This window comes from Plectrocnemia conspersa, unplaced genomic scaffold, assembly GCF_051122295.1.
Source record: "Plectrocnemia conspersa isolate PC_06_02 unplaced genomic scaffold, ASM5112229v1 ptg000004l, whole genome shotgun sequence".
Classification (NCBI taxonomy): domain Eukaryota; kingdom Metazoa; phylum Arthropoda; class Insecta; order Trichoptera; family Polycentropodidae; genus Plectrocnemia; species Plectrocnemia conspersa.
In genome coordinates, this window is record NW_028277168.1 from 17560090 (window position 1) to 17586872 (window position 26783).

The 26783-nt window shown below is 33.1% G+C and overlaps 1 protein-coding gene and 1 long non-coding RNA gene across 12 annotated transcripts in view; both read right to left on the reverse strand.

Annotated features, from left to right (window-relative positions):
- Positions 1 to 26783, reverse strand: part of sick (sickie) — a 151701-nt gene that overhangs the window by 1449 nt on the left and 123469 nt on the right. For 7 of the 11 annotated variants that reach the window (XM_088184236.1, XM_088184235.1, XM_088184237.1 and 4 more), the window contains 13 exons: positions 4723 to 4806; positions 4517 to 4648; positions 3956 to 4087; positions 3624 to 3879; positions 3420 to 3565; positions 2837 to 3341; positions 2132 to 2768; positions 1914 to 2063; positions 1671 to 1852; positions 1490 to 1598; positions 439 to 631; positions 209 to 364; positions 59 to 142 (listed from right to left, as the gene is read on the reverse strand). In XM_088184236.1, coding sequence (XP_088040362.1) covers positions 59 to 142; positions 209 to 364; positions 439 to 631; positions 1490 to 1598; positions 1671 to 1852; positions 1914 to 2063; positions 2132 to 2768; positions 2837 to 3341; positions 3420 to 3565; positions 3624 to 3879; positions 3956 to 4087; positions 4517 to 4648; positions 4723 to 4806 — 2766 coding nt within the window. Of the gene's footprint in view, positions 1 to 58; positions 143 to 208; positions 365 to 438; positions 632 to 1489; positions 1599 to 1670; positions 1853 to 1913; positions 2064 to 2131; positions 2769 to 2836; positions 3342 to 3419; positions 3566 to 3623; positions 3880 to 3955; positions 4088 to 4516; positions 4649 to 4722; positions 4807 to 16751; positions 18162 to 26783 lie in introns of all 11 variants that reach the window. The other 4 variants (XM_088184245.1, XM_088184243.1, XM_088184242.1 and 1 more) reach the window with 2 other exon arrangements.
- LOC148236094 (uncharacterized) lies at positions 20346 to 25759 on the reverse strand. Its single transcript, XR_015809292.1, has 3 exons — positions 25170 to 25759; positions 21600 to 24367; positions 20346 to 21557 (listed from the first exon to the last, which is right to left on the reverse strand). It is a non-coding gene; the product is annotated as an uncharacterized LOC148236094 (long non-coding RNA).

The following is a 26783-nucleotide window of genomic DNA, read 5'->3' on the forward strand; positions in this document are numbered from 1 at the left end:
ATAATTCATATTAAAATAAAGTACATACAGATTAATTTATAATAAATAATAATAATACCAATGGATCTTGATTGTTAGTCGCTGTTGTATCGCTCGAGTTGCCGTCGAGACCGATATCTTCCAATGTAATTCCACGAAGGGTCTAAAATAAATTGAAAAAATTACTGATTGCACATTATTGAATGTATTAAAATTAATAATACAATACCTGAACTGGTTGCTGATCTGGCCACGGATAAGTGTCTTTAACGTGTTTTACAGGATCGGCCCAAGGGCCACGTCTTCCATATAAAGCTACACCTTCACGCGCAGCCTCGATAAGATACGGAACCACCGATTGATTCCACACATTAGTAAACCAAGCCTATAAATATGAAAATACAACTCATGTATGAATTTGTAGATATGGTTAAATTTTTTAATTATTGTTCTACTCACTTGACTAGCGTTCAAATCTAACGGGCAGCTCAAGAACAACCGAGGTCCGACTGTAACATCACTGGAACTATGAGCTTCGAGGAAACTGTTAACGTGTTGCCAAATGGCGGGTAGCCATTCCAAAACAGTGGCCATGCGTTGACAACGCTGTATTCCGCTGAGTTCGGCCATTACTTGCTTTCGGCGTAAATATCTATAAAATAGTAACAATTTAATATTATTAGTTATACTATAAAGAAATAGCCTTATTGTAATTGAAATAGCTAATTTTATGATCAACCGCATTAACACTTAATCTGCGGTCTAATTGCAAGCAAGTGCTATTACGTAAAAGCTGGAGGTTTTTATTATATTTTTTACACTTAAGAAAAAAGAGTTTTACGAGGACATAAATATGATCTGCATTAGTTCACCAATGGATGGTGCTTCTCAGAACAACTATCCCTGTAGAAGGTAACGGCACAGATGTATCAGGTTTCGTTGCCTCTTTTGTGTAGGCAAATGATTCGTTTTTAAAGAAGTGTGAGGTGCATAGAATTTTTTTTATTAAATATTTTTGTAGTATAAGTGCTTTTTAATAGTTTTTTTTAATAATATTTCATTAATAAGATTACATTAATATTAATGGTTTAAGTTTTTAAAATCGGCTATAACATTTAAATAAAAAAATATGACTGTTTAGTTGGTTATTGCGGAATGTGAAATTACTATTTTTTCCCTTAAAACCATTTGGGTATTGCGACCACCCATAATCGTTGTGTTGCCACTAGATATGCAAGACTGGTTAAAAGGGATATAAATCTATAATAAAAGTCTTGAGATTTCGTCACTGAGCAGTGCCAGCGTAAATTGTCGCTAGATTACGAAAAATTAAATGGAATACTCTGTGTATTAATCGTTCCTTTATTGTGACGTACACTGAGTGTACATGTAATCTTAATATATGAATATGTCGAAAAAAATGTTCAATTTTTAGGTAAAACAATTCGAATTGTTTCAAAATTTTTAAAGGTGTTTATATACTGCATGCAAAGAATTATTATTATTTTACCTAGCTAAGAATCCTTTGACTGGTTCCATATGATTAGCGGTGAGTAACCATCTGAAGTTGTGATGTAGTTGTAAATTTGTTGTGTTACAAGTGGCTTGAGACATTGTTCCTGAATTACAAATATAATGAATAAATAATAATAAAAGAAAAGTTGTCATATGCAGCAAAAATAAATACTAACCAATTATGCATGGTAGGTTAGTACGTCTAGCTCCCAAAAGTCCACTGAATACATCGGCTAAAGCGCTAGCATGATGCAGATTGTCCAGAATAAGAACGGATGGTAAAACAGCTTCAGCTCCACACTGCTCGGCCATATTGCTCAAATATTGACGCAGTTCTTTCGATGATTTGTGCTCCACGCTAAAATAATTCATGATGTTAAAAAACCCTTTATTTAAGAATTGATAATAAAACCACTTACTTGAAAGTGGCAATGGCTTCTGCCGGATTGATATGAGAGGCAGTCCTAGCCACATGGAATTCGGCTAAGCGAGCAGCTAAATAAGATTTGCCTGTTCCGCTTGGGCCGCAAAGAATGACACGTCGGTGTTCGCTCAGCAGTGAAACATATCTATAGATTAAATCATATTAATATAAATAAAACTACATATATATATAAATTAAAGATTAAAAACTCACCTATAAACGATGTTCTTTGGTATTAAGCTATCGAACGCTAGACTGCCAACACCTTGGAGGCAAATATATAAGGTTCTGACTGTACCGATTATGTAACCACAAGGTAACAATTCAGGAAAACCTATTTCAGGACCTCTCAACGCTTCACCAAGATGATAAGACGTTATGGAGTCTGTGTTCAATCCTAAATTTGTTCCTGGATCTATTCTCGATAGATAGTCTTTGAAAGTCTTTCTCACGGTGTAATCCAAATTTGGCCAGGTTGTCTTACCGGAGATATAAGTATAAGCGATTGTGAATTCATTGCAATTTATGGCCGTACCATCATTGGCATTGAAGTTGTTCTTAAACGCCAAACTGTGTGACGATTTGTTACTCTTCAAACTGTTCGTATTCGATTTGTTGTGATATTCGCCATTTTCGTTATCGGGACTATGGACGCTGTTATGGCGCGGGGATCCGTTGACGTCTTGTGAGAAATTCGTAGACGATCTATTCGAGTAGTAGTGGCTATTGCAGCTGTTCAGAGATTCACACATTTCTTCATAATAACGCGTGAACGTATCAGGTTGTCCGAGATACACAGAAATGGCTATTTTTTTACCGTCCACTACATCAGCACTGTTTTCATTTAAGCCTAAAAAAACATATTAAAATTAATAAAATCATCTTCGATTTTATACTTGACAGCAAATATATATTTACCTAAATCAGCATAGGTCTCTCCCATCGCTAACTCTCTACACTTAGGAGGCGGCAATACCGAAGATATATCGCAATCTACACCACTTAATCTCGTACCTGTGAGTAGAGGATCGTCTTCGATTCCAGGCGAACCATTAATCAATTCAGCTTCATCCAAAGCCGTCAAACTCAAATCTTGTGAAGCTCTGTATAAATCTGAGGTAGCTCTATCATTCGGTGATGGAATTTTGGAGCCATACTCCATTGTAGGCGTTGACGAAATGCAATTAAAATCTAAATCCAAAGATTGCGAATGAATATCAATATGAGTCTCATTATTGCTGCGCTGTACGTCTGCAGCACTGAATCTTCTAGCATCTTCGCTAGAGCCCATTGGAGTGTTTCCTGAAGGCGCTGGACCAGGCGGTAGAGTTCCTGATAGTGAACCGTGACTTCCAGCTAACGAGCGAGGCCTCACTAACCGTTGCAATCTTTCATTATTCTGTTTTAGATTTAACATTTCATTCTAAAAGTATTAAATAAATTGATTAATATGTCGCTTAAGTAAACTAATAATAATAAATATAATAGTTAATTTACATACCCTCATCTTTATAACCGTGTCTTTGAGGCTTTCGAGCTGATGAGCAGAACTGAGAGCTTCTAACCGAATATCAGTAAGGACTAGATCTTTTTCACGCAATTGTTTCTTTAACTCATCTACCAACTGTGGATCACTTCTGTTACCCTCTGAAAGGCAATATAAATATGTAACATAGTCATAAAAATACAACAATTTTTAACATACCTGCATCTATAGAGCCTTCATTAGCAGTTGAATTATCATTTTTGTCGTTGGTTTTATCTCCCTTGAGATTTTCCATTAGTACTTCGTGAGAGTTTTCAAGACTGTTTTCGTTGGAACCTTCTCTAATTGTCTGATGGTCACCTCCAATAGAGCCGTGTTCTTGAGACGAGGACGATAAGTGACTGAGCGATGAGTGCTTAGCTGTTTTAGATATTTTAGCGTTCCTTGAAAATGCCTTAGTGAACGAAGATCGTAGCTGAAATTGAGTTGAATTTTATAGTTAATGTACATACATATATATTTAAAAAATAAATACAAATAAAATAACGTACCCATCCTTTCTTCTTTTGCTTCTTATCTTGAGCTGAACATCCACTGCTGAGACTATTGAGGCTGCTGACACTATCGGTGGAATGATGTCGAGTCATACCATTAGTGGATGCTGTCGTCTGCTGTTTATTATCCTAAAATAAAATAGCAATTAAAGTATATTATATAGCTAAGAAGATAGTGATTTGAAGAGTGGCAGTATGAATCATACATGCAGCAAAACGAAGGCACATTAGCTTAAAGGTCGCCACTTTTGCAACATGTAAAGTGAAGCAATGTTCTATCGGTCAATTTTTATGTAGTCAAGGTGTTAAACCAGAATGAAAGTTCAGAAAGGTAATGCATGCCTGTCACTTCAGCAAGTGCACAAGTGGACTAAAAAGTTACAAAATGGCGTGAGTTATGTGTATATCTTAAGCATTTAAGGCTGATTTGTTTGACATATACAGATCTCATCAAGAGTGTTATTAATTGAACCTCTATACTTAGTTCGTTTCCACAGAAAACTCTTAAAATGAAGAATTTGAGTCACTACCCCTCAATACACAAGAAAAGAAACAAACCTGTTTAGGAGAATCAGTTACTGAATCTTGTTTGATTCCCATGGAAGTCATATGAGCACTTGTAAGACCCGCTTGAATAGATTGTTTCCGTAACAATTCTATAGTCTGACGCAGTTGTGTCAATTCAGAGTCCTAAAAATATAAATTATTCATTAATAAAAGCATCAATTGCTATATGACACAGGATACTGTGTTTGTATATGTACCTTTCTTTCAGCGGTAGCGGTCAATTGTTGTAGCCGTTGAGTCATGTTGGATAAACTTTGTTCAAAGGCCGATACGACATGTGCCTAAAAAGATAAATAAATTATATGTTAATGTAATTAAACATAAAACTATTCAGGGGAAATTTTAATTAATCACACTTTTTAACTCGGACACTGACGGTGTATTTTTACACGTTTCACCCCTCGAAAAATATTAATGGCGATTGTTAGACCACACCTTTATGCACATTAGTGCCGGTTCTTATGATCACGCTATTTTAGCTGTGTTAAATAATTGCCAGAAACACTTACGGATAGTCATAAAAAAATTTAGAGACGAATAAATATTTTTTGCCACACGTTTCTTTAGTCGTTATGTATCAATTAATTATATTTTTCATTTTAATACAAGTACATAATTGAGCTCCCCCTTTCGAGTTTACTTAGTAAATTAATTCAATTTTCTCACATACCCAAGGGGAAAAACTAAAAGGTTCAATTCAATTATGGGTAATTCCACAAAAGGTCCTTTTGGCATGACATGTCTGCTACTAATAGCAATACAATCAGTAATCGCATCATGTTTGGTTTATACATATTTAATTCCTAATCTTTATTCTGAACTACAACTGAGTGATTAATTATTAAACATTTTACATAAGGCATAAATATGTTTCCTCATTGTAATTACTATGGCACACCTTTAAAGCTCGCTTGCAGTCAACGACAGGTGCGAATTTGCACAAGTGTCTCTTTTTACATTGCAGACAGTTCAATAATTAAACATCAAGCATACAATACACCTGTTCGCTTGATATCAGTTGTTTTTTTATATTATATTATATTGTATTTTTAAATAATCCTAATACGCTCCTGTATGACATAAAAAATACTTAATAGATTGCCGATGCATCATAATATCAAAGGCGACCCTTTGTTTTTTTATCATTATTAAAGGTGGGGCTTATGCTTACACATACGTTTTATTTAATAAAATAGGGGTGTCGAAGTAGATTTCTGTTGTTGGTAATACACGCACCAAACATCATCAAAATTTAGAACGCAAACAATAATATTCAATGACATCATTAGCGTCTTCGCCTTTGCCGAACATCTGACAATCATAAATGATCTTATTTTTAGATGTCAGCGTTTCTCAAACGGAGCGCTTTTAAATTATACCACGCGTTCAGAATTCCAGAATCGTTGCTGGACGAGACTCGATAATGACATCATTGTAGCAATCATCGTAAAATTCACTTGGGCATTCTTAAAATTGTAAAGGTTAATTATAATGTCGTTATCGTGATGTACATAATTTTGATGCGATATTAAATTGACTTAGGGTCTTTAATTTATGATTTCAATATGTGTTTGCATATAATCGTTAAAAATATAATAATTTTATACTATGTATATATCTCGAGATAAATAGAAAAAATGCAGAATGAATTACAATAAAGAATTAATGGAAAAAATAAGAGAGAATTTTACTTAAATGATAATTATTTTTATTGGTATAAGTGCATTTATGTATAATTTTATCAACTACAAAAATATAAAAGTACTAAGAAGGAAAGTACAGTATTAGAAATAAAGTAATTTATAATTAATTAATCCTCCCAGATATGTTGATGTATGTATGTATTTAATATTGCAGAAAATATAAAATAGATATTATTATTTAAAAAAATAGGCGTCCGGAGTATTAATGACGAACTCAAATGTCATATTAATGTCATATTAATATTCCAAAAAACTCAAAGGGTAGCAAAGTAAAATTTCGATTTCATAATATAATTTTTTAAATTATCTTGCACTGCAGAATTGAGGTATATAGACCAAAATTCAATAGAGAAATAAAGATGAAACTCCAAATACTCAATAATCTAACAAAACATGCATTTGTTGAGTTCGCCCTTAATATTCTCGACGCCTCGTATGATGATATAGTTTTAGTGTCAATTTTTTAATACTTTAAATTTCAGGTATTCATAACCTGAAATATTGACTTTTGAAATATTGTATTTTGGTTCAAAACATAACCTGAAATATTGTAATTATTGTAAAAATACATAACCTGAAATATGGTATTTTGGTTCAAAATTGTGGAAATTTCAAGTAGTTCCAAGTCTTCAGTTGATGGTGAAATTTTCAGTTTCTATGAAACTAGTACCTATAAATTAAGCAGGAACGTCAGCTTTTTATAGCGGGAAGGGGGGTAAAAGTTAGCCAGTCAGTGGTCGTTTTTCTTTTTTAATATTTCTATTTCATTAAAATTTATAGTATTTCGTTAAATGACATTCATTTTTATGGCCATATTCAATGGAAGGGAAATGCCCCACCTGCCCTCCCACAAATGACCCTGTAATTAAGCCAGTATGTTCCAAAAAATAAGCAGTTGCGTTGGCGAAACTAAGCATTCACTTCATCAGCCCTTATCGTCACAAAACAGGAAGCCGACATCATTCGCTACCTGACGAATTCGCTAACGACCCACAAGAAATAATTTCTCAATTTGGACTTTCATTCCGCGGTGACAGGTGTTCTGTGCACAGGTGCCCATCTCTCATCTCTGAAACGTTATGGAAGCGCTGGCGAATGCACATTTAATTCGATAATGGCATAATGGGGCCTGAGGCCTGACTCATCGGTACGTGCGAGACATCGTGACGCGACCGCTACAAGTATCTATCTATGTATATATACAAATGTCGTTAGTGCGTTTGAAAGTTACGGATCGGCGTTTGCCATTTTTTTTCTCTCAGCGGCGAGCTTTCGTTGTAGGACGGGGGGGTCAAAGGTTGAAATAACAACAACACAAAACGAGGCATTGTGGCCGGGTTGAGGTCAACGAACAGTCTTGAGATTTCACATCCCGCCTCTGTAGATTAACACCTGTCTGTTCAATGGATTACGAGCTGAGAATGATTGACTAGTAGGTCCAGGATCTGGATAGTTTGGGAAAATTCAATCGTATTATAATACGATTGAATTGCCTGTATCGTTTAGTAGTCTTGAAGTGGAAAATATAAGTGAAGACTGATCCAACTTAAATTTCTGAACTTTTAAAAAATAAATATGAATTAAATATATTTCATTAATTATGAAAAATTAAATGGTCGGCTCTAGACCTTTTGCAGCAGCCGATCCTTTTGTTGACTTTTTCGTATATCTCGGCTATAACTCGCCGGATGTTGGTTTTTAGGTGCTCAAAAGTTCAGGGTTTATTGGCGTAGACACGACACGCTTAGTGTAAATCCCCCAAAAAAATCAACGGCATTAAATCACTTGTTCTTGGCAGCCAGTTGACGTCACCAAAACGTGAAATAACGCGACCTGGAAACTTTCAAATTGACCAAAATTTGCAATGGATAACGATAACTTAATTATAATTTTGTGCGAGCGAGATATTTTATATGATATATCTAAAACACTCATTTATTGCCCATTTACATTTATAGATATTTATAATATTTTTCAAAATGGCGACTAGTTAGATTTGAAAAAGTCGTAGCTTCGATTAAAAAATCCTAGAGGGCAAAAATGTTTTATAATAAATATTGCAATGATAAAAAATAAGAATGTTTTCTTACACACTTTTATAAATTGAAATCTACCCATTATACTTTATATTAGGCCATGTAGTGAAAAGTTGACGATTATTTGTCTAGTAATATATTTACTAGTATTGTTACTGTTGGGATAGTACATATGTACTTAGTAGAAAAAATTATAATTATCCATGAAAAAAAGTATTCATAGTATATAATCCGATCTAATTATACATATTTATGAAATGTTCGAATATTGTTATATGTTATAAAATAAAACAGTATGTTATATATGATTTGAAAAAAATATGTTTTCTATCAATCGATTTTTATAGTTCTGCTCAAACATTCTTCAAATATCTGCCACTTGGACAAACAACTGTTTTATATAATATATCAGAAAAATTTGACACACTATTAATTTGTTCTTTTATGTGGAATTAAAAGCTTAAGTATATATTATAGAACCATACTTTATAAATATGTTTTTATACGAAAGAATTAATTTTAATCATTACGACCACTAGAGTAGAATTCTTCGATTTGACCAGCACAAAATCTGCACTCATATTTATATACAAAATCTACAACGAACTTTATTTTTAGCGATCCAAGCGAGAAATGCACTTCAAGTTGCCCCACCGATCGCATTGAGCAAATATTTTCAAAGCAAGCACATACACATGTCGCAGAATCATTTTAAAACGACTCTGAATAATTATAGATACAGATACACCCAATTAAAATATCAGTTTTTAACAAATGACGAAACTAACAAAAATAAATCAGTTATGTAAGCACGATGAGGTCAATGTGTAATATCTGTTGAGTGGCGTATCAAGTCGTGATGACCTCAAGTACATACATTTATTTATTACATACACATTTTTTACATACCTAATTTTCAATCGCCTCGTTCGCAGGCAACGCAAAGATGACTTTGGCTAATTTCACGCTACGAATAGTGAACGATGATGACTCTCGAAAATATTGAAGACATTATTACTTCGCCAGATTCACAGTTAAAATTTGATTATAAAAATTGTCGATAGATGATGTGAAAATTACATCATCACTGCTCTGATGTTTTTTGATGCAATTTCACGCTTTTTATACGATTCACAAGCGCCATTTCAGTATTTGTATCCACTCGAAAGTGTCGGCTATATTTATTGTCTCATTGGCGTGTCAGTTTTTTTTGGTCAATGCACGAACTTAATTGTACGTGATACACGACATGACATATGGTCGTCATTATTACACCTATCTGACAGGTGTCTGGCGTTAATTGTACGAAGGGAAATTCGTTTTGAAAGTATGTACGAGGTATTGAATTCATCGAATTGTATCTCTGGATCCGATACGTTTGTACAGTGGCGGAACTTAAAATTATTGGAAATTATCTGCAGTATAAATTGGCCTTGGCAGTGAGGAAGCTCACTGATGTAACTAATTTTATGTTGACGAATCCCATGGTTGTGAAGGTAGTGTCGAAGAGGATCTGAAGTTTTCGATGAAACTCAGATCCAGATTTCAAGTTTATTGCGGAAGGTTTTGAGGAGATTTTGCGGTATTCTAATGAAACTCTTGGTAACTGCAGCTTCCATGTTTATAGGCACGACAAAATAATTGTTATCGCTATGCGTTAGCTGCATCTCAGATGAGGATACATATTTTTAGTGTCTTGACAGACCGTATGGTACACAATGCCATATGATAATGCCCGCCATAACATAGGAGACGTTACGTTAATTAAACTGTGAAGAAATCAAGGATACGTCATTCCTCGTCTGATTGACTAAAAATAACTATGCATCGTTCTTTGGTAAAGCTACAAGCGAATGACCTCTGAATAAGTCTATATACATAAATAATATGTATGGAATCTATATTATACATATTAGCACAAAAAGTAACTGCAAATATAATAAAGGAGGTTTTAATGAGATATATAATATAGATGATTTAACTTCCTATATTTTTTTATATATGTATTGTATACACTCATCTCCCGATTTACGCTGTAGATACATATGTATGTTCCAGGAAATATCGCATAAATCGACACTTGTGCACTCCAAAATGCAACGCAGGACGCACTGTAGGGGCAGTGGAAGAGATTCCAGATGTAGGTCAAGTATATACAGGATGTAACGAATTAAAGACACGGTAACTGCCATAGTTTTAAGCATATCGACATAAAACTTTAAAAAAAAACTAGTTAAAATGGCTAAGTTTGTAAGCCAACCTGACCCACCATATTGTTTAAAAATAACGACAATAAAAAAATAAAAGTTGGGACGAAAAAATGTTTAAAAATAATTATTAAACTTCAAAAAATGTATTTTTTTTAAATATTTTTTCTCATTTATATATATTTTATAGGTAAGGATAATTGCCATAATTTAACCATATCGATTTGAAACTTATTTTAAAAATAAGGTTCGTAAATATATCGGCTAATTTAAAAATATTTCAAAATGGCGAATATAAAAAAAATTAGCCTTGCTGAAAAAATAGAGAAAAAAGTAAAAAAGGTAGGAAAAAGTTTAAATTTAAATTTTAAGTATATTAGTCAGCCTGATCCAACATTTTGTTTCAAAATGGTGGCTAACTTTACATAAAAATATTTCAAAAAAAAAATTGAAGAGGTTAAAAACGTTTAAAAACAAGTATAAGAAATACATTTTTTAATGATCATTTAAAAAATCGTAACTCTGTTTAAAAAACCCTAGAACAAAATGTAAAGTGGTCAAATTATTCTATAATTTATATTAAAATTATAATAAAAAATATATATAATACATAGAATTTATCTAATTTGTGTTGTTGTGGTTTTTACTTTCAACTGCAATTCATAATTCAAAAACACTTGCGATATTTTTATTCATTCTAATTTATTCTAAATTTATTTTTATTCATAACAATTTTGGCTTATTTTTTTTAATTGAAATATTATTGTCGTATATATTATACTATAATACGAAGTTCACACTAAATTTATTCAAAGTTGAGCATTGGCTTTTAAATTATAATTTTTGAAACGATATTAATACCGAAATTATTTTGCAAAAATATAATTATTGTCAGAAATACAAATAATACATAAGACTATAAACAAAAGATCAATGTCCTTTGATTTGATGCCACATTTATTTTTCAAGACAAACTATCATTATCTAAAATCAGTGCAATATTTGCATTTAATTGTATAATATAATTAAGTAACCTTCAATTTGTTGGTATGCTGTAATATTAGATACAGTTTATACATGTTTAAAAATTAAAAATAATAACATATACAAAAAAAAAATCTTTAACATTGTGAGTTACTTCATGGAAGTTATGAATTCACGTCAAAAGCTTTAAAAGTCTAAGATCACGTTCAGTGAAAGGCTCAAAGAAATATTATTTTAAAAATTCCCATAGTTATCTACATCTATTATGTTCTTACATAATAAATATGCCACTCATATCAAATTACATCTGAATACAAAAACAAGGCGAACCGATTATAACGCCGAGATAAAAATTAAAACACGAAACGCCCAAAAAAATAACGAGCCCTTCCATAGAGAATCGCTGACCCGAAGCGCACAGCTAATTATCACAAAATGCGTAATCCTGGTTGTGGGAAAAGCATCTAAAGACAGGTGTCGATAAAACAGATGTCTCAGTTTACAATTTGCGAGTTTTTCCGGTATCTAGTGAAATTGTTCAATTAATCAGATCCACGTTAAAAACAAGTTTTTTGCATTCGTTTTTTTGTTTTTGACATAGCTGCACAGGTGCCGCAGAATAGGCAAAAATAATACGAAGACAGGAAAAAGTGTTCAACAGATGGCCCCAGGCAAAATTCGATCTTTTTGCTCGTATAGATTCCAACGTATAGTTTTCAAATGTCAGTTTTTTTTTCTAGGCTATCATAAATTTAAATAATAAATCACGAATGTCCGTGAGCGGATAATTTCCATCGTTTTATTAACATTGTTCGCTAACGTGAAAAACATCACATAGTTTAGAAACAGTCTATGTAAATTTATATTATTAAAACACGCTTATTGAATAATTTAATAACTGAGCACCTGCGTATCATATTTTTATTAAAAACTAAAAATTGGTTAGGAGAATCGTTTTTGCTGCAATTTAATAATCAATAATTTATACTAGCGATACACGGTGGGCTGACGTGTATAAGATGACATAAAGATTAACACTAGAGGCTCGAATATTTTTCATTCAAATTAACATCCACGTGTCATATTGTGTTTCGAATGACATCGTTCAACGATGACAGTGTCAGCTTTACTTATTTAATACGAGTTTACCTCAGACCGGTCCCTATGTTTACGTCATTGAGAGAATGACGACAATTATTGTTATTGCGCAATACTCGTATCTTTCTACGAGCAATGTCAAGAAAATGTGTCAGATTTATTTATGTTAGTTTATTATTGTATCGCTATTTAAACTGTGGTCCGAGGATCGATTCTAGTCCTTATAAAAATATATTAGAAGTATCATCGAGTGAAAAATAAAAAAATGTTATTTTAGTATATATTATAATATAATACACATTATAATAAAATATCAATCATTAGATAGCAGGATCTTCACTATTTACAATTAATGCGTTAGAATACTACGTTTGCAGTAAAAAATAAGACTCGATTTTATTTTTAAACACTTCAGCTTTGATAAAATAACTTTTAATTACATTTTTATTGTTGACTAGTATAGAGTACCATTTATTACCAGTGAAAAATATAATTTATTTATAATAATTCACTTGAAGAACTATTATTTAGCTTAATCATAAGTAAATATGATCTGAATGAAAATCCAGCTAGTCAAATGGTATGGGGGTGCTTTCTATATTCCGGAATGGAAGGTATTATACGAAGGAGCAGTGAAAGCGATTAATTATTAGCAACTTCATGGATGTTTCTGCACTATGGCATCGAGTGAAAATAGTCAGTAATGATTTTTTATAATAATTTGATTAATGCAGTAAAGATGATGTAAAATAAATAAATAAAATTAATACGTTTTAAAAATAACGAAAAATTTAGAAAAATACGAATGGCCATGTAATAAGTCCTAAATAAAACTGATGAAATATCTTCGGGCCATAAATATATTCGAAAAAAACGATTGCACAACTAGAGTGCAAACAAATAATATAAGTGATCGATGAGTTCGGCACGACGAATGAGACCACGAACTCCTTGAATCATTGATTAATTGCATGCTTTAGGATTATTGACGACTAAACAAAAAAATAATAATATTTTAAGTAATTACAAATTATTAATGGTAATATACAATTTTAAGAATTTAATAAAGACTAACCAAATTTTACTGTTTTATTATGGATCTTAATTATTTTTTTATCTATAATAATTCATTAAAATAAAAACAAATTTAGTAAAAATATAACATATCTTTAGTTATATACCAAATACAATTGTTTGCACGCTATTGTATTTTTATTGCTCTCCTGCTTTCCAAAAAAGGTTGAAATGCAATAAAGGTGATTTATCGCAAACTTATTATTATGGTTTGTGTGAAACTGACAATGATTTTAAACTATTGAAATATTATGGGTAACTGATAAGTATTAAAAGAATGCATGTTTGAAATTAGTAGTAGTTTTTCATAAGATAGTTCTTAGTTTGCTTAGAATGAAATAATTTTTATTTTAATATCAAGTACTGCTTTTTCGTGTGGTTTATATTTTTCATAAATAAATTTTCAATTTTATGTAATGCTTCGATAATAATATATTTTTACTACACGCATACTTTTAACCTATAGTTTTTTCATGAATAAATAACGTCAATTTGATAGATTTTGATAACTGATAACTTCCACGATATTAATATGACGATTAAATCGATTGTGTATATTATACATATCACGACTAGCAAAGTAAATTTTAGGGGTATATAGACCAGATTTTGCCATTTATTTTTTATTTATAAGTATACAAAAGAGGTTTCTGAAACAAATATAGCTTAATTATTTTTCAAGAATCACGATAAAAGTTTAAATAAATTATTGTATAATTTTTGCCAAATTTTGACATCCAAGTTAGTATTCGTTTTTTTAATATTTCCATTTCATTAAGATTCAATGACATGCATTTTTTTGGCCAAATTTAAGGTTTAAAATTCACGTCAAAAGCAATAAAATCGTGCCGTCACCGTCGCAGTGTAAACGCTCAGTTATCTAGCGTTTATAAAAATACTTTTTTATAACAATATTACAACTCATAATAAGTGAGAAACGATCTAAACCAAATTTTGAGCAATTGGAGAGCACAAAAAACAATTATCCCTTCTCAGAAGTCAAAAATTCACGTCAAAAGCAATAAAATCGTGCCGTCGCCGTTGCAGTGGGAACGCTCGGTAACGAGCGTTCCCACTGTGACGGCGCCGACACGATTTTATTGCTTTTGACGTGAATTTTTGCCTTCTGAGAAGTGACAACTATTTTTGCGCCCTCCTATTGACCAAAATTCAGATTGAGCATACTTAAACTAATACTCTCATATCAGAAGTCCATAGTAATTTCGGTAAGGATAGCTATGATATTTTTAAGACAGTGTAATATCTAAATGCAGGCAAATTATGAAGCAATATGCGAAGTGCGACGTGTCTGTACTTCTTATTGAGAATTGATTTAGCTTAGTCTGTATTTTAAATATAATGCTTTGGAACTTTCATTAGGTTAGGTTTGGGTTTGAACAGCAAATGAACGTTTCACAACTGACAAATTGAGTTTTATATTAGCAACATATTAGCGCCTATCAGTTAAATAATATTTTCACTAGTAGAAATATATATATATCTACTGCTGAAAATATATTTGGACTAGTTACATCGCACGTAAATAAATAATATAATATAATTTTACTGGCACCTGCCAAATAAATTACATTTTCACTGGTAAAAATATATATCTACCGGCGAAAATGTATTCCGATTTGATTTTACTGTATTTTAAAAAATATTTTCGGAATAGATTCGAAACTGTTTTGAGGAATAGCCCAAGAATTTCTGGTTCAGAATCAGAGGCGTCATTTTATACTTATATTTTATTAAGATTCATAGTATTTAAATAAATGACATACATTTTTCTGGCCATATTTAATGGAGAGCAATGTACCCACCTGCCCTCCCTCTAAATAACGTTCCTGTCCACTGACTGTGTTGTCTGAATCTAATATTAAATATTAAAACAGAAGTATTGACCAGCATTAAATCGCTGACTATTTTTCTGAAAAAACTGGGTTCGAATCCTACATGTTTTTAAATTTCTGTCGTGTCTGGGAGATCGGAATTAGTAATTATTATATAATTATAATTCTGAGCGACCAATTATAATCGATAATTACAGATTAGATTTACCTAAACTTTCATAATCTCGCGGAGGAATGTTTAATATAAATCGTGATGACTAATAAAATGAGCTACTTCAGCTCATGTATGTATTAAAAAAATTAAAACCATTAATAATGTTGACAATTTCATAAGAATTCAATACGTATTTGAATGTTTCAGAAATTTTAGTATATATATCGCTACAAAAATTATAATCTGTATACCAAAGCTTTAAAATAAGTCACTTAATATTTTACTTGAGCCAAAATAAATGTATTTTTTTTAACTTACGTCATTTAAAAATGTAAAACATCTCTAAAGAATAAATCAATTGTTACAGACAACACACTTGTGCATATAAACGTTGAAAGAAACTAAACGCAAATTTATGCAACAATAACAAATCAGATGCAACTTTGAATGACAGAAAACAGCACAAAATTGAACAGATGCCTACTCAAAAGGAAGAAGCACATATTATATTATTTAAATAAGGGGTCCATTTTTTCTCTCTAGGGTCGTCTTTCCTGTTACACGTGCTTTACATCGCCTCGCAAGCCATTTTTAAAAACTGTCGGTAATAATAAATCACTTAACTTTCAGGTAATAGTATGCTATGCCATAACACAGGTATTCCTTTTACCATTATTTCCTATCTCTATCTCTAATCCTATTCGTGAGTTTCTTTAGCTTTTTCAGAGGCGACAATGTAAAAGAAAATAAATAAAATACGACACACCGTCCTTGGAACGCGTATAATAACGTCTATCTTTACCTGTCCAATTCGGAGAGATTTGGTTATAAGAATTATTTTTTCCAGGTAAGAAGCGACCGAAGAGAAGGTCGCTCTTTCAAAACTCGATCTTGTTTATAAGCGAATAGTACACACGACAGGTAGTCCGGCGACGGTCAGGTGGGTCGTGAGTTGGAAACAACAGCTGGTTTCATTGAGCCCACCTTCCGGAGACCGTTGCCCATTGTGTACGCGGTAAATAAAAAAATCGACTATGTCTTAATTCCGATACACTTACAGGTGAATCGTGAAGTTATTTACCCGCGAGCTATATAATAGTGCATATAAAAAATTTACCTCGTCTAGAATCGGGCAGCTTTGATATCTGCTCTTCTTGATGGCTAAATCCCACCATGGAACAGGAGGCTTGGAGCGCAGGATTGTTTGGCAGCCAACTTTAGGATCTTGAGATTCGTATAGTGTGTCCAGCGTTTGACTGAATCCGGAGTTTCTGCTTATGGCACCCAAAGCTGGTGCTCTATTTGTTGATATTCCAGTTATGCATTCGCAACATACGTGATTTTTAGTAGTACTCATGGAAGACACGTCCACTGACACAGAATGTCTAAAATTCGGTAGAGTGTTGTTTAATAGTTTATTGTGGTAAAACGATCCCAATTCGCTGTTTGAGCGCCGGACGCCGTTCTTCTTTTGATATATGAAGTTGTCGTAGTTCTTCAACTCCATTGGACTAGGTAGTGCGGTTTCATTGGCGTTGACGACAAATTCTTCCGTAGGGATCGATAGTGGTGTGTTCGGTTCTGAACGATGTCCAACTTTCGATCTATTTAAACTGCCATAGTAAGGATTTTCATATGCGGGTTTCAACTCTATCGTTTTCGGCCTTCTAGTGTTGAGAGTAGCGTACTTCTGAGGGCTTCTATGAAAGCGGCTATACTTGTCGAGGATATCTTCCAGAATGTCGTCAGATTCTTTGGTATCTGTGTTTAAATCTTTTTCATCGATGCGAAACGTATCGAACGTTTTCTTTTCGAGCTCATCTTCTAAAACATCGTTCGATTTGACGTCTCCGTTCTGTTTGATTTCGGTATATTTATCAAACTCTAGATCGTCGTTCTTTGGTATGATTATTAACGGGTTTACTTTTACTTCGGTCGGGTCTTTCGTTCTTTGCTTGTACCTTTCTTTGCGATGCAGTTCGTTCTTCAGCGGTTTGATGTTTATAGAGTCGTAGTGGACGTCGGTCTCCTTTTTTTTAGTTGGAGAGCTTTCTAAGCTGTCCGGCGGGCTAATTTTGGCATAGATGGGCTCGTTCGCGATCCCGTTGGCTTTTGCAAAATGAGCGACGCTTTCGTCGAGACTCTGAGGCGTGTGTTGAGCAATCCTAGCTACGTTGTTGTTATCCAAGAATGTCTGCTTGTTGTTCCGCCTGATCGTGAAGTACTCGTTCCTGCTAGGCGAAGACGAGTAGCAGTCCACGCCCGCCGTGTTCTTGAGTCTCACCCTGCTCCTCGTCGATCGTATGGTAGCAAAACCATCGTAGATTTGCGATTTATGCTGCATGTTATCCATTGAAGTCACAGCCATTTATCACTAACTGAACGTCACTATCTGTTCGTACACGGAGCGTTCTCCATTTTTAAGCACTATACACAAAACGATTAGATTGCCATTGTTACTTTCATGATCAACAGAACCGGCGACGCAAAAGAAAGTGAACTAGATACGAAAGCGTTGTCGATAAATCTGTAAAAGCGTTCCATATGGACCAATAAATAATTTTAGGCTCACTAGTGTCCAAGATATATACGGAACGGAAATGCGTGGAAAGATACACACATTATCTAGTTAACAAAACGTTCGTGTTATTGTCTGTCTATTCTAGCGATCGACAATTGTCCAGGATGTAATAAAAACTATCAAACGACGCGATTCCAACACGTTTTTTTTATAAATAGATTGTTGAAAAATAGTTTTTTAAACACAAATAAAAGCGCTTTGAACGACTGAGAGTACTCGAGATAAACGATAAAGTCAAAAGGGGGAAATAACCATATGCCACGCAGTCTCAAGTGCATCCATAATATAAATCTTATTTATATAATATTTCCTATGTTCAGATAAAGAAGTACACATACTAATACTAAAATTAATGAAAGTATCGATTTGAGATGAAAGTTTTTTCTTCCACAACGTTTTGTAACGAGTGACGTGAATTATAAACAGGGGAGTTCCGACCCTAGCGTATACACTCTACACATATACAACACACACAAAATACAAACGCTCCACGAAAGTTTATATTGTATCGGGATATAAAATTACATGGGCGATGGAACAACAAAAATAATAAACGTGAACGGTGGTGTATAAAATATCATTATGAATAAAAAAGTGTGAAGATTTTATTGAATTTTCAACATTCCAAGACAGAAAACTACAGCTGCGCAAGCATGACTTTAGTAATGAATTGTGCACACACACGTAGGGCGTCTAGACAAAAGAGACCTATGGCATATGATGCGTCGATAGGGGACTATACCCTGACGTTGTTTGTTTGTTGGGAATATGAAATAGGGTAATGCTATTCTGATGCAACAATGAGCCGAGACGTTTGGAAAAGAGGCGGCTTGGTCAATTGTGCGTTCCCGATTTATAAACCACAACGTAATATATGTATATGATATCACACAGATACATTAATATATATACATATAAAATAACTGCTTGAGGCATTAAATAATCTAATACAACCATCTATATGTAAAATCCTATTGGAGTCCGGGTCTTAAATTTTAAATGCACGAAAAACTCATGTTTTAAATAGTATAACGGTCTATATACTTCGATGTGATATAATAAATAGCAATAACCATTACTTTTAATGGTTCACTATTACCAATGTTCGATGGATTAATGTTCTACGAACTAAAATTAAGCTAAATGGAGCATATATGGATCTGGGAATGTTAAGTTTATGAATGTTAAACATAAATTAAAAATAAACTGGTTTAGACACGATTTATTAAAATCGTAATATAAATAATAAAACTGTATAATAATATTTTTACTATTTATTTGTGAAGCCATGTACTTTAAAGTTTGTTGATTTAGTTCTGAAAATTTCGACACAACGCACTGCTTTTAAAGATTAACTTTAAAGCAAGTCAAAGCAAAAGCTTTTATAAAATAAAATAATTTATATTGCGTTGCTACGAATTGTAATCAGCATATATTATTTATCGTGTTTTTTTATTTGCAGTCACTAATCACTAATTCCGATCTTCCATATAGGTCTTTCAGTTATTAGTCGCCAACTTATGCTGGTCAATATTATATTTATTTTTATAATACACGCTGATAAATCTGCTTTTTTTAAGATATCATCGAAAATATTCAGTAAAATTCATTTGCTTTGATAAAATACGCAATAAATGTTTCCAAATTACATTTTTGTTATTGATTATGATATATTGCTATACATATTACATATAGAATTAATTTAAAGTATTATCTATGTTCTGATTTTGCTTTTCAATGTAAAATGAACAATTTCTTTGTTTAACATAATATTATTAACAGGTGCGATTGATATACAATTGAATTTGAGTGAACTATTTTCTTAATTATGTGAAATTATGTTTGGGTTTAATCTGTGTTTAAGTAGAGGAAAAGTTGTCAAAAACCTCCCATTGAAAATGTTATAATTACTTATAAAATGACTATTAACTATACCCTATTTGCGTTAACACAGTCAGTCCGAGGGCTATCTATTTTATCATTATTCATAATTGAGTTTGGGTTTATAATTACACCCATACCTCGCTATACGGCCGCTCTTTATACGGCCTTTCGCTATAACGGCCCTCTTCAATTAAGGCACGTTTTCGATTAATGGCCTAAAATGTTTCGCTATAACGGCAAAAAAACTTTTTTTCGAGGTCGATTTAAAAAAAATTTAATTTGCATAATTTTAAAATGAAAGGTGAAGCAGCTAGCGCCGATGAGGCCGCATCTAAGGAATATCCCAACATTTTAAAGGGAATTATTGAAAGAGGTGGTCATAAACCTGAACAAGTGCTTAACGTAGATGAAACAGGGCTTTATTGGAAGCGAATGCCTAATTGCACGTACATTTCAAAAACCGAAAAATCTGCGCCTGGTTATAAGGTGTCTAAAGAACGATTAACTTTGCTACTTGGTGCAAATGCCGCGGGTGATTTTAAGCTAAAACCACTTTTAATATATTTGTCCGAAAATCCATGGCCTCTTAAAGGACTAAATAAAAATCAACTACCCGTCATATGGAGATCCAACAAGAAAGCTTGGATGGCTAAAGCTACTATAGAGGATTGGTTCAAAAATCACTTTTGCACAGAAGTGAAAAAATATTTGCGAGACAATAACTTAAGCAACAAGCCTTTGCTGATTTTGGATAATGCACCAGGGCATCCTACTAATTTATCCGAACTATCTGAAGATGTCATGATTGAGTACCTTCCGAAAAATACAACAGCTCTGATCCAACCAATGGATCAGGGTGCAATAGCCACTTTTAAGGCATATTACCTACGCCGAACTTTCCGACAACTTATAAGGGAAACCGATGGTAAATCTTCAATTAAAACATTTTGGAAAAACTATACATCGAACAAAAACTATGCATAGACAGCATCAGTGAATCATAGAAGGAATTAAAATTAACAACAATGAACCATGCTTGGAAAAAAATACTGATTCAGAAGTTAATTGCCTTCCTGAAATTAGGCAAAACATTTTGGATCTAGCACATGATCTCGGCTTTGAAGGTTTGAACGAACATGATGTGCTTGATCTACTTGAAGCTGATAGGGAGCTCCTTTCATATGATGAACTCATTCAGTTGCAAGCAGAACCGGCATTTGATGAAGAGCCAGAGCCTGTTGTATTCAAACATCTAACATCAAAAAAATTGTCAAAAGCTTTTTCCTATTTCGAACAAGGAATAAACATCTTCCTTGAAAACGTTCCTGACGTCGAACGTAGCGCTAAAGCTTCTCGAGGAATTAACTCAGCCATTAGCTGTTATTAATCACTGAAGAACGAAAGAGACAAAAAGGCAAGACAAACAACGTTGGACAATTTTTTTTAGCCAGGCCCATCCTTACCAGCGAAAAATGAGAAAGACAGTGATCTGCAGGTTACCATTTCTTCATCGTCTTCAGATTAAAGCCATTTAAAAAAAAATAATGTATGTATTATTCACATATTTTATGTAACATGAAGTTGTTTCATTTTTGTTTATGGATTATTGTTGGTTTTTGGAGTCTGTTATTATTTTATGTACAAATGTATGTACTTGTTATGTATGTATTTTTGATTTAAATGAAATAAAAAGATAAAATGCATTTTAAATGATAAACCATGTTACATATTTAACAAATTTGGAACCGATCCCATTGAATTTGTATGAATTTGTATTAGAATAATTGATTCGTTATACGGCTTTTCGCTTTGCGGCCAAGTTTCGTGGAACGTATCTAGGCCGTAAAGCGAGGTATGGGTGTATATAATTCCAATCGATCATCACAGATTATGTTTTTCTAGATTTTCCTAATCTCGCGGGTGAACATCGTGAAGAATAATTAAAATAAAATAGAGCTAGCTCGTGCATAGTGATTGTAAGCTGTAATATTATTTTATAATTAATAAGATAAACGTCATTAATTAGTCTGATGTCTCACTACTTATTTAATAGTTGTTAATTACGTTTACACATTGAATTAACGCTTGTCACATTTAAAATATATTTGTGGTAAAAATTAATTTTATTGCTTTATAATATAGCAGGTTTGTTTTCTTTCCGTTCGTCGATGTCTCTCACTGAACATTTCATGCAAAATTATAAAACGCAACAAAAACACTAAATTATGCAGTTCCAATTAGCGCATATGAATAACCAATGAACATTCTGCTAACTCATTCGCATACTAAGACGAAAACAAACGCATTAATATTGATTTGCATATATCCGTTAGCATTTTTGCCAACCCGTTTCGATACTGATCTCGCGTTTATGCAAATCAAACTCACGATGTTATGCATAGCTCACATATTGACCTAAATTCTAATGAATCCCACGCCACAAAAAAAAAATATACACGCACTTTAACAATCCCTCATATGCATACTATAGGATTGTAAAACCGAATCGTTTGTGCAACGCCAGACAATCGAGAGTTTCGTAACAGAGATCGATGGTCCATGACCTTCCGCTCCGAATAAATGTCGCCAAGACAATGCCTATAGTGATGAGGGATGACTTTTGTCTCACGGTCTGGTAGCTACGACTGCAATTAATAAAGTGAGATGACAATGGTTATAAGCTTTATAAGCTTATAATAAATCATCAATTCGCTTGATTCGGAAATGGTGTATCTTAATAGATCTTTTAGATAATGTAATACAGATTGTCACTCTTCATTGCGATAAAAGGCGAAGGGCTGCTTTTGATGCAAAGATAAAAATGATTGAATCAATTAAAATGTGCTTTTATACATGAAAAACCTATATAATGTTTAAACATTAAATGTACAAGTTCAAGGTAAAATTATTAGTAGAATGAAAGATTTAAGAAAACGCATATTATCTGTTTCCTCCGTTATTTATGTTATCTCATGACGATGTTCTATAAACATTTTATAATTGTCCAGTGTTGGCCTACATTTTATTATAAGAACACGTTATAATCGTATCAAAGAAATTTCATATTTTTCAATACTGTGGAGAAAGATCGTCCGCAGCATGTGCGGTGGAGTGCAAAAGGTTAATTTCCGCGATTCGTGCAAGTATTGAGGCAACATCAAAGCGCAAATCATTCGTATGCGATGCTGATGGCACAAGACACGCATTAAAGTGACAAGAGATTTGAAACGCTGTGTCATTCGTCATTCCGCATGCGCATAGCGATCGAGCGCCTTTTGAGAAGATGATGTTGCTTCTGATGCAACAAAAGACGCCATGTCCAAGGTTTCCGAGGGAGGGTCGCGATGAAAGAGATCCTTCTTGGATGCACCAGAGCGCATCGTCGCGTGAAAGAACGCATAAGGTTGCCGACCTTGGCGATAGTCGATGATGATGATGACGATAATGATACGAGACTGTCGGTCAGCGAATTGTTCGTCACATTTGGACCGCACATGGTAACTATGAGACGCATCAATCAAATGTGCTCTTGCGTGTCATTAAAATGTCACAATGGCTTCTTCTCATTCTCGGGCGTACTATGCGAGGCATAGTACGTGTGTATGTGTAATCTTGAAAATGACGCATTAATCATTCTCCGAAGAAAAATCATAATCTTACGTACATCTCCAATTATGTACACATAATATCATGTTTGAAAGAAAAATAAAATAAAAACAGTACGAGGAAGCGGGCCGTTCGTTGGATTTTTGTCTCTTGAGATTATGTCGGGTTTCATCTGACATGCTTAGGATTATGAAGAGCGTAGTTGCTCTAAAATAGGACCTGTTATTACATAGTAGGATTTGTGTGTATTTTAAATAATAATAAAAAAACGTAGGCGAGAGGTAACGAGTACATCTAGTCACATTTAATTAGACCATAATCTAACACAAAATTACTTCTGACCAGGGACATCATTTCAGCTTTTTTAAGTCGATTTTTTAATATTATATAAAATGCATTTTTTGGTCAAATTTAAAGGGTCCATGTTTAGAGTCAAAAGCAATAAATTCGTGCCGTCGAAGTGAAAACGCCCGGTAATTTTGATAGGAATATTGCGACTTACAATAAGTGAGAATTGAATGAAGCATATCTAAACCGAATTTTGACCAATAGGAGAGCGCAAAAAACAATTATCCCTTCTCAGAAGTCAAAAATCCACGTCAAAAGCAATAAAATCGTGCCGTCACCGTCGCAGTGGGAACGCTCGTTACCGAGCGTTCCCACTGCGACGGCGCCGACACGATTTTATTGCTTTTGACGTGAATTTTTGCCTTCTGAGAAGTGATAATTGTTTTTGCGCCCTCCTATTGACCAAAATTTGATTTGAATATACTTTGACCAACACTCTTATATTAGAAGTCTGAAGTAATATCGGTAAGGATAGCTATCATATTTTTAAATATAGTGTAATATCCAAGTGTCGACAAACTATGGAGCAATATGCGAGATGCGATGTCTATCTATACTTATTCTTCAACGTATTTTCTCCTGAGAGATAAATTGGGATAGTTTGTATTCTGGACTTGACCTAATGAAAGTTCTAAAACTGTAGTTTTAGAACTTCAGTTAGGTTAAGTTGGGTTAAGTCAAATGGGCGTTTCGCAACTGTTTATAGAGCAACATATAATTTCGCTAGCGCCTATCGGTAAAATTATATTTTTGCTAGTAGAAATATATAGCTACTGGTGAAAATCTATTTTGACTTTAATAGTGAAAATATACCTTCACTGAAAAATAAAAATTTATACATCACATGTAAATAAATAATGATAAGAATGTAAATGTATATATTACAACACATCGAAATTTAAAAATCATATAATTTTACTAGCACCAGATAAATTACATTTTCACTGGTAAAAATATATATGTATCTACCGGTGATATGATTTCACTAAAATAACATGTTTTAAAAAATATTTTCGGGATAGAATCAGGGACGGTATTTTATATTTTTTTAATATTTTGTTTTCATTAAGATTCATAGAGTTGAATTGAATGATTTGCATTCATCTGGTCAAATACAAAGGAGGGGGGGGGGGGAATGCCCCTACCTGCACCTCTCAAATGACATACCTGCTTCTGATTATTGTTAAAACGTTCTAAGCGGATTTGGGTGTTTATATTATTTAGCGTTCCAATATTACAAATTGTTTACCTGTAGCATTCTATCTCGAAATAATGGGAGATATATAGATATAATATAAACCCTACTTCATTTTATACACACATAGAAGAGATAAAAGCATATTATTTTTGTAAGTCATAATAAAAGCTTATTATAGTTGAGTGAAAACACGCCCGTCGTAAAAATTGATTTGCCTATAAGCTTCCACTTAACCGACCATTAGAATTAAATCCTCCCCTCGTCGTTTTTTTCCACGGGCTCTAGCGAGCGTGCTTCCTGCGCGATGTACAGGATGAGGAAAGAGCGCACGAGCGTTTCCGCGCTTCAAGACCAGGGCCGCATCGAAGGTCGTTAACGCAACAAACAGCCTCAATAAAATGGATGCCCCGGGCAACAACAGCTGATTACAAAACAGCGTGGCCGCCCACGCAGGCCAGAGAGGAACCACTCGCTCGTCTATTCGGCCATTACGCATTTCACTTGTTCCATTTTAGAATATCGTAATTTAGACTGTGGGCGGGGGAAGATTGCACTTAAATCTCTTTCAGGCTGAGTACTCTTTTTACGGCGTTTTTTTTATCAGTGTGTTAAGAACCAGGGCCTCTTAATCTCAACCCTATGATTTCCGTTCATGTTTCGGTAGATAACTATATTTTAAGTATCGACCGATAAGAGATAAAGTAAATATAACCAATCAAAAATTACTTGATACACATTACATACTGAATTCATACAACTAAGTTTTAAGAAGCAGTAAAAGTAATAAAACAATATAAAAATATTGTGTGTTGTTTATGATGAATAAGTTTTCATGTACATATATTTTTTTTTGTTTAGTCGAATATTCATTTGTTGTTTGTTTGCAGTAAGTAATATTTGATCATTTCTATAAAAAGCACTAAAAAAAATTGTTTTTAATTTTTGATAAACTATAAATAAATAAATAGCTATTGAATTGTGATGTATGTAGTCTATTACTGTGTTTTATTAGTTTTTTTGTCATTAGATTTTTAATGACACGATAGTTGTTGTATAGTCATACCTCGATTTGCCCGTCAGATAGGTTCCGCGAAATTATGCGTAAATCAAGGCAGATAATATATATGAAAGATGGGTTACAAAAAATAAAAATCCGTGTAAATCGAGACTTAGAATTCCATACAAAATTGGGAGTCACACATCGATGGCTTAAAGTGTAAATTCTCTAAAATAATTTAAACATGTCATCATGTACTTTCAGTCGAAATGCTCAAAAAATTGCTATGTCTAAAATCTACAAAATTTCATTTAAAAAAATTAAGATATTGTTTTATTTTCTTATTTTCAAGTTCTCTATTTAGTTTTTTGTATCTCATGTAAAGTTAAATATGAAATTTTACATTTTAAGCCATCGACATACAATGTTATATGTAAATTCTGGTATATCAATACAACAAACCTCAGATGGGTAAAATATTATTGATTATTACTTTACAATAACAATATGTACTCAAAAAATATTACTTAACAAT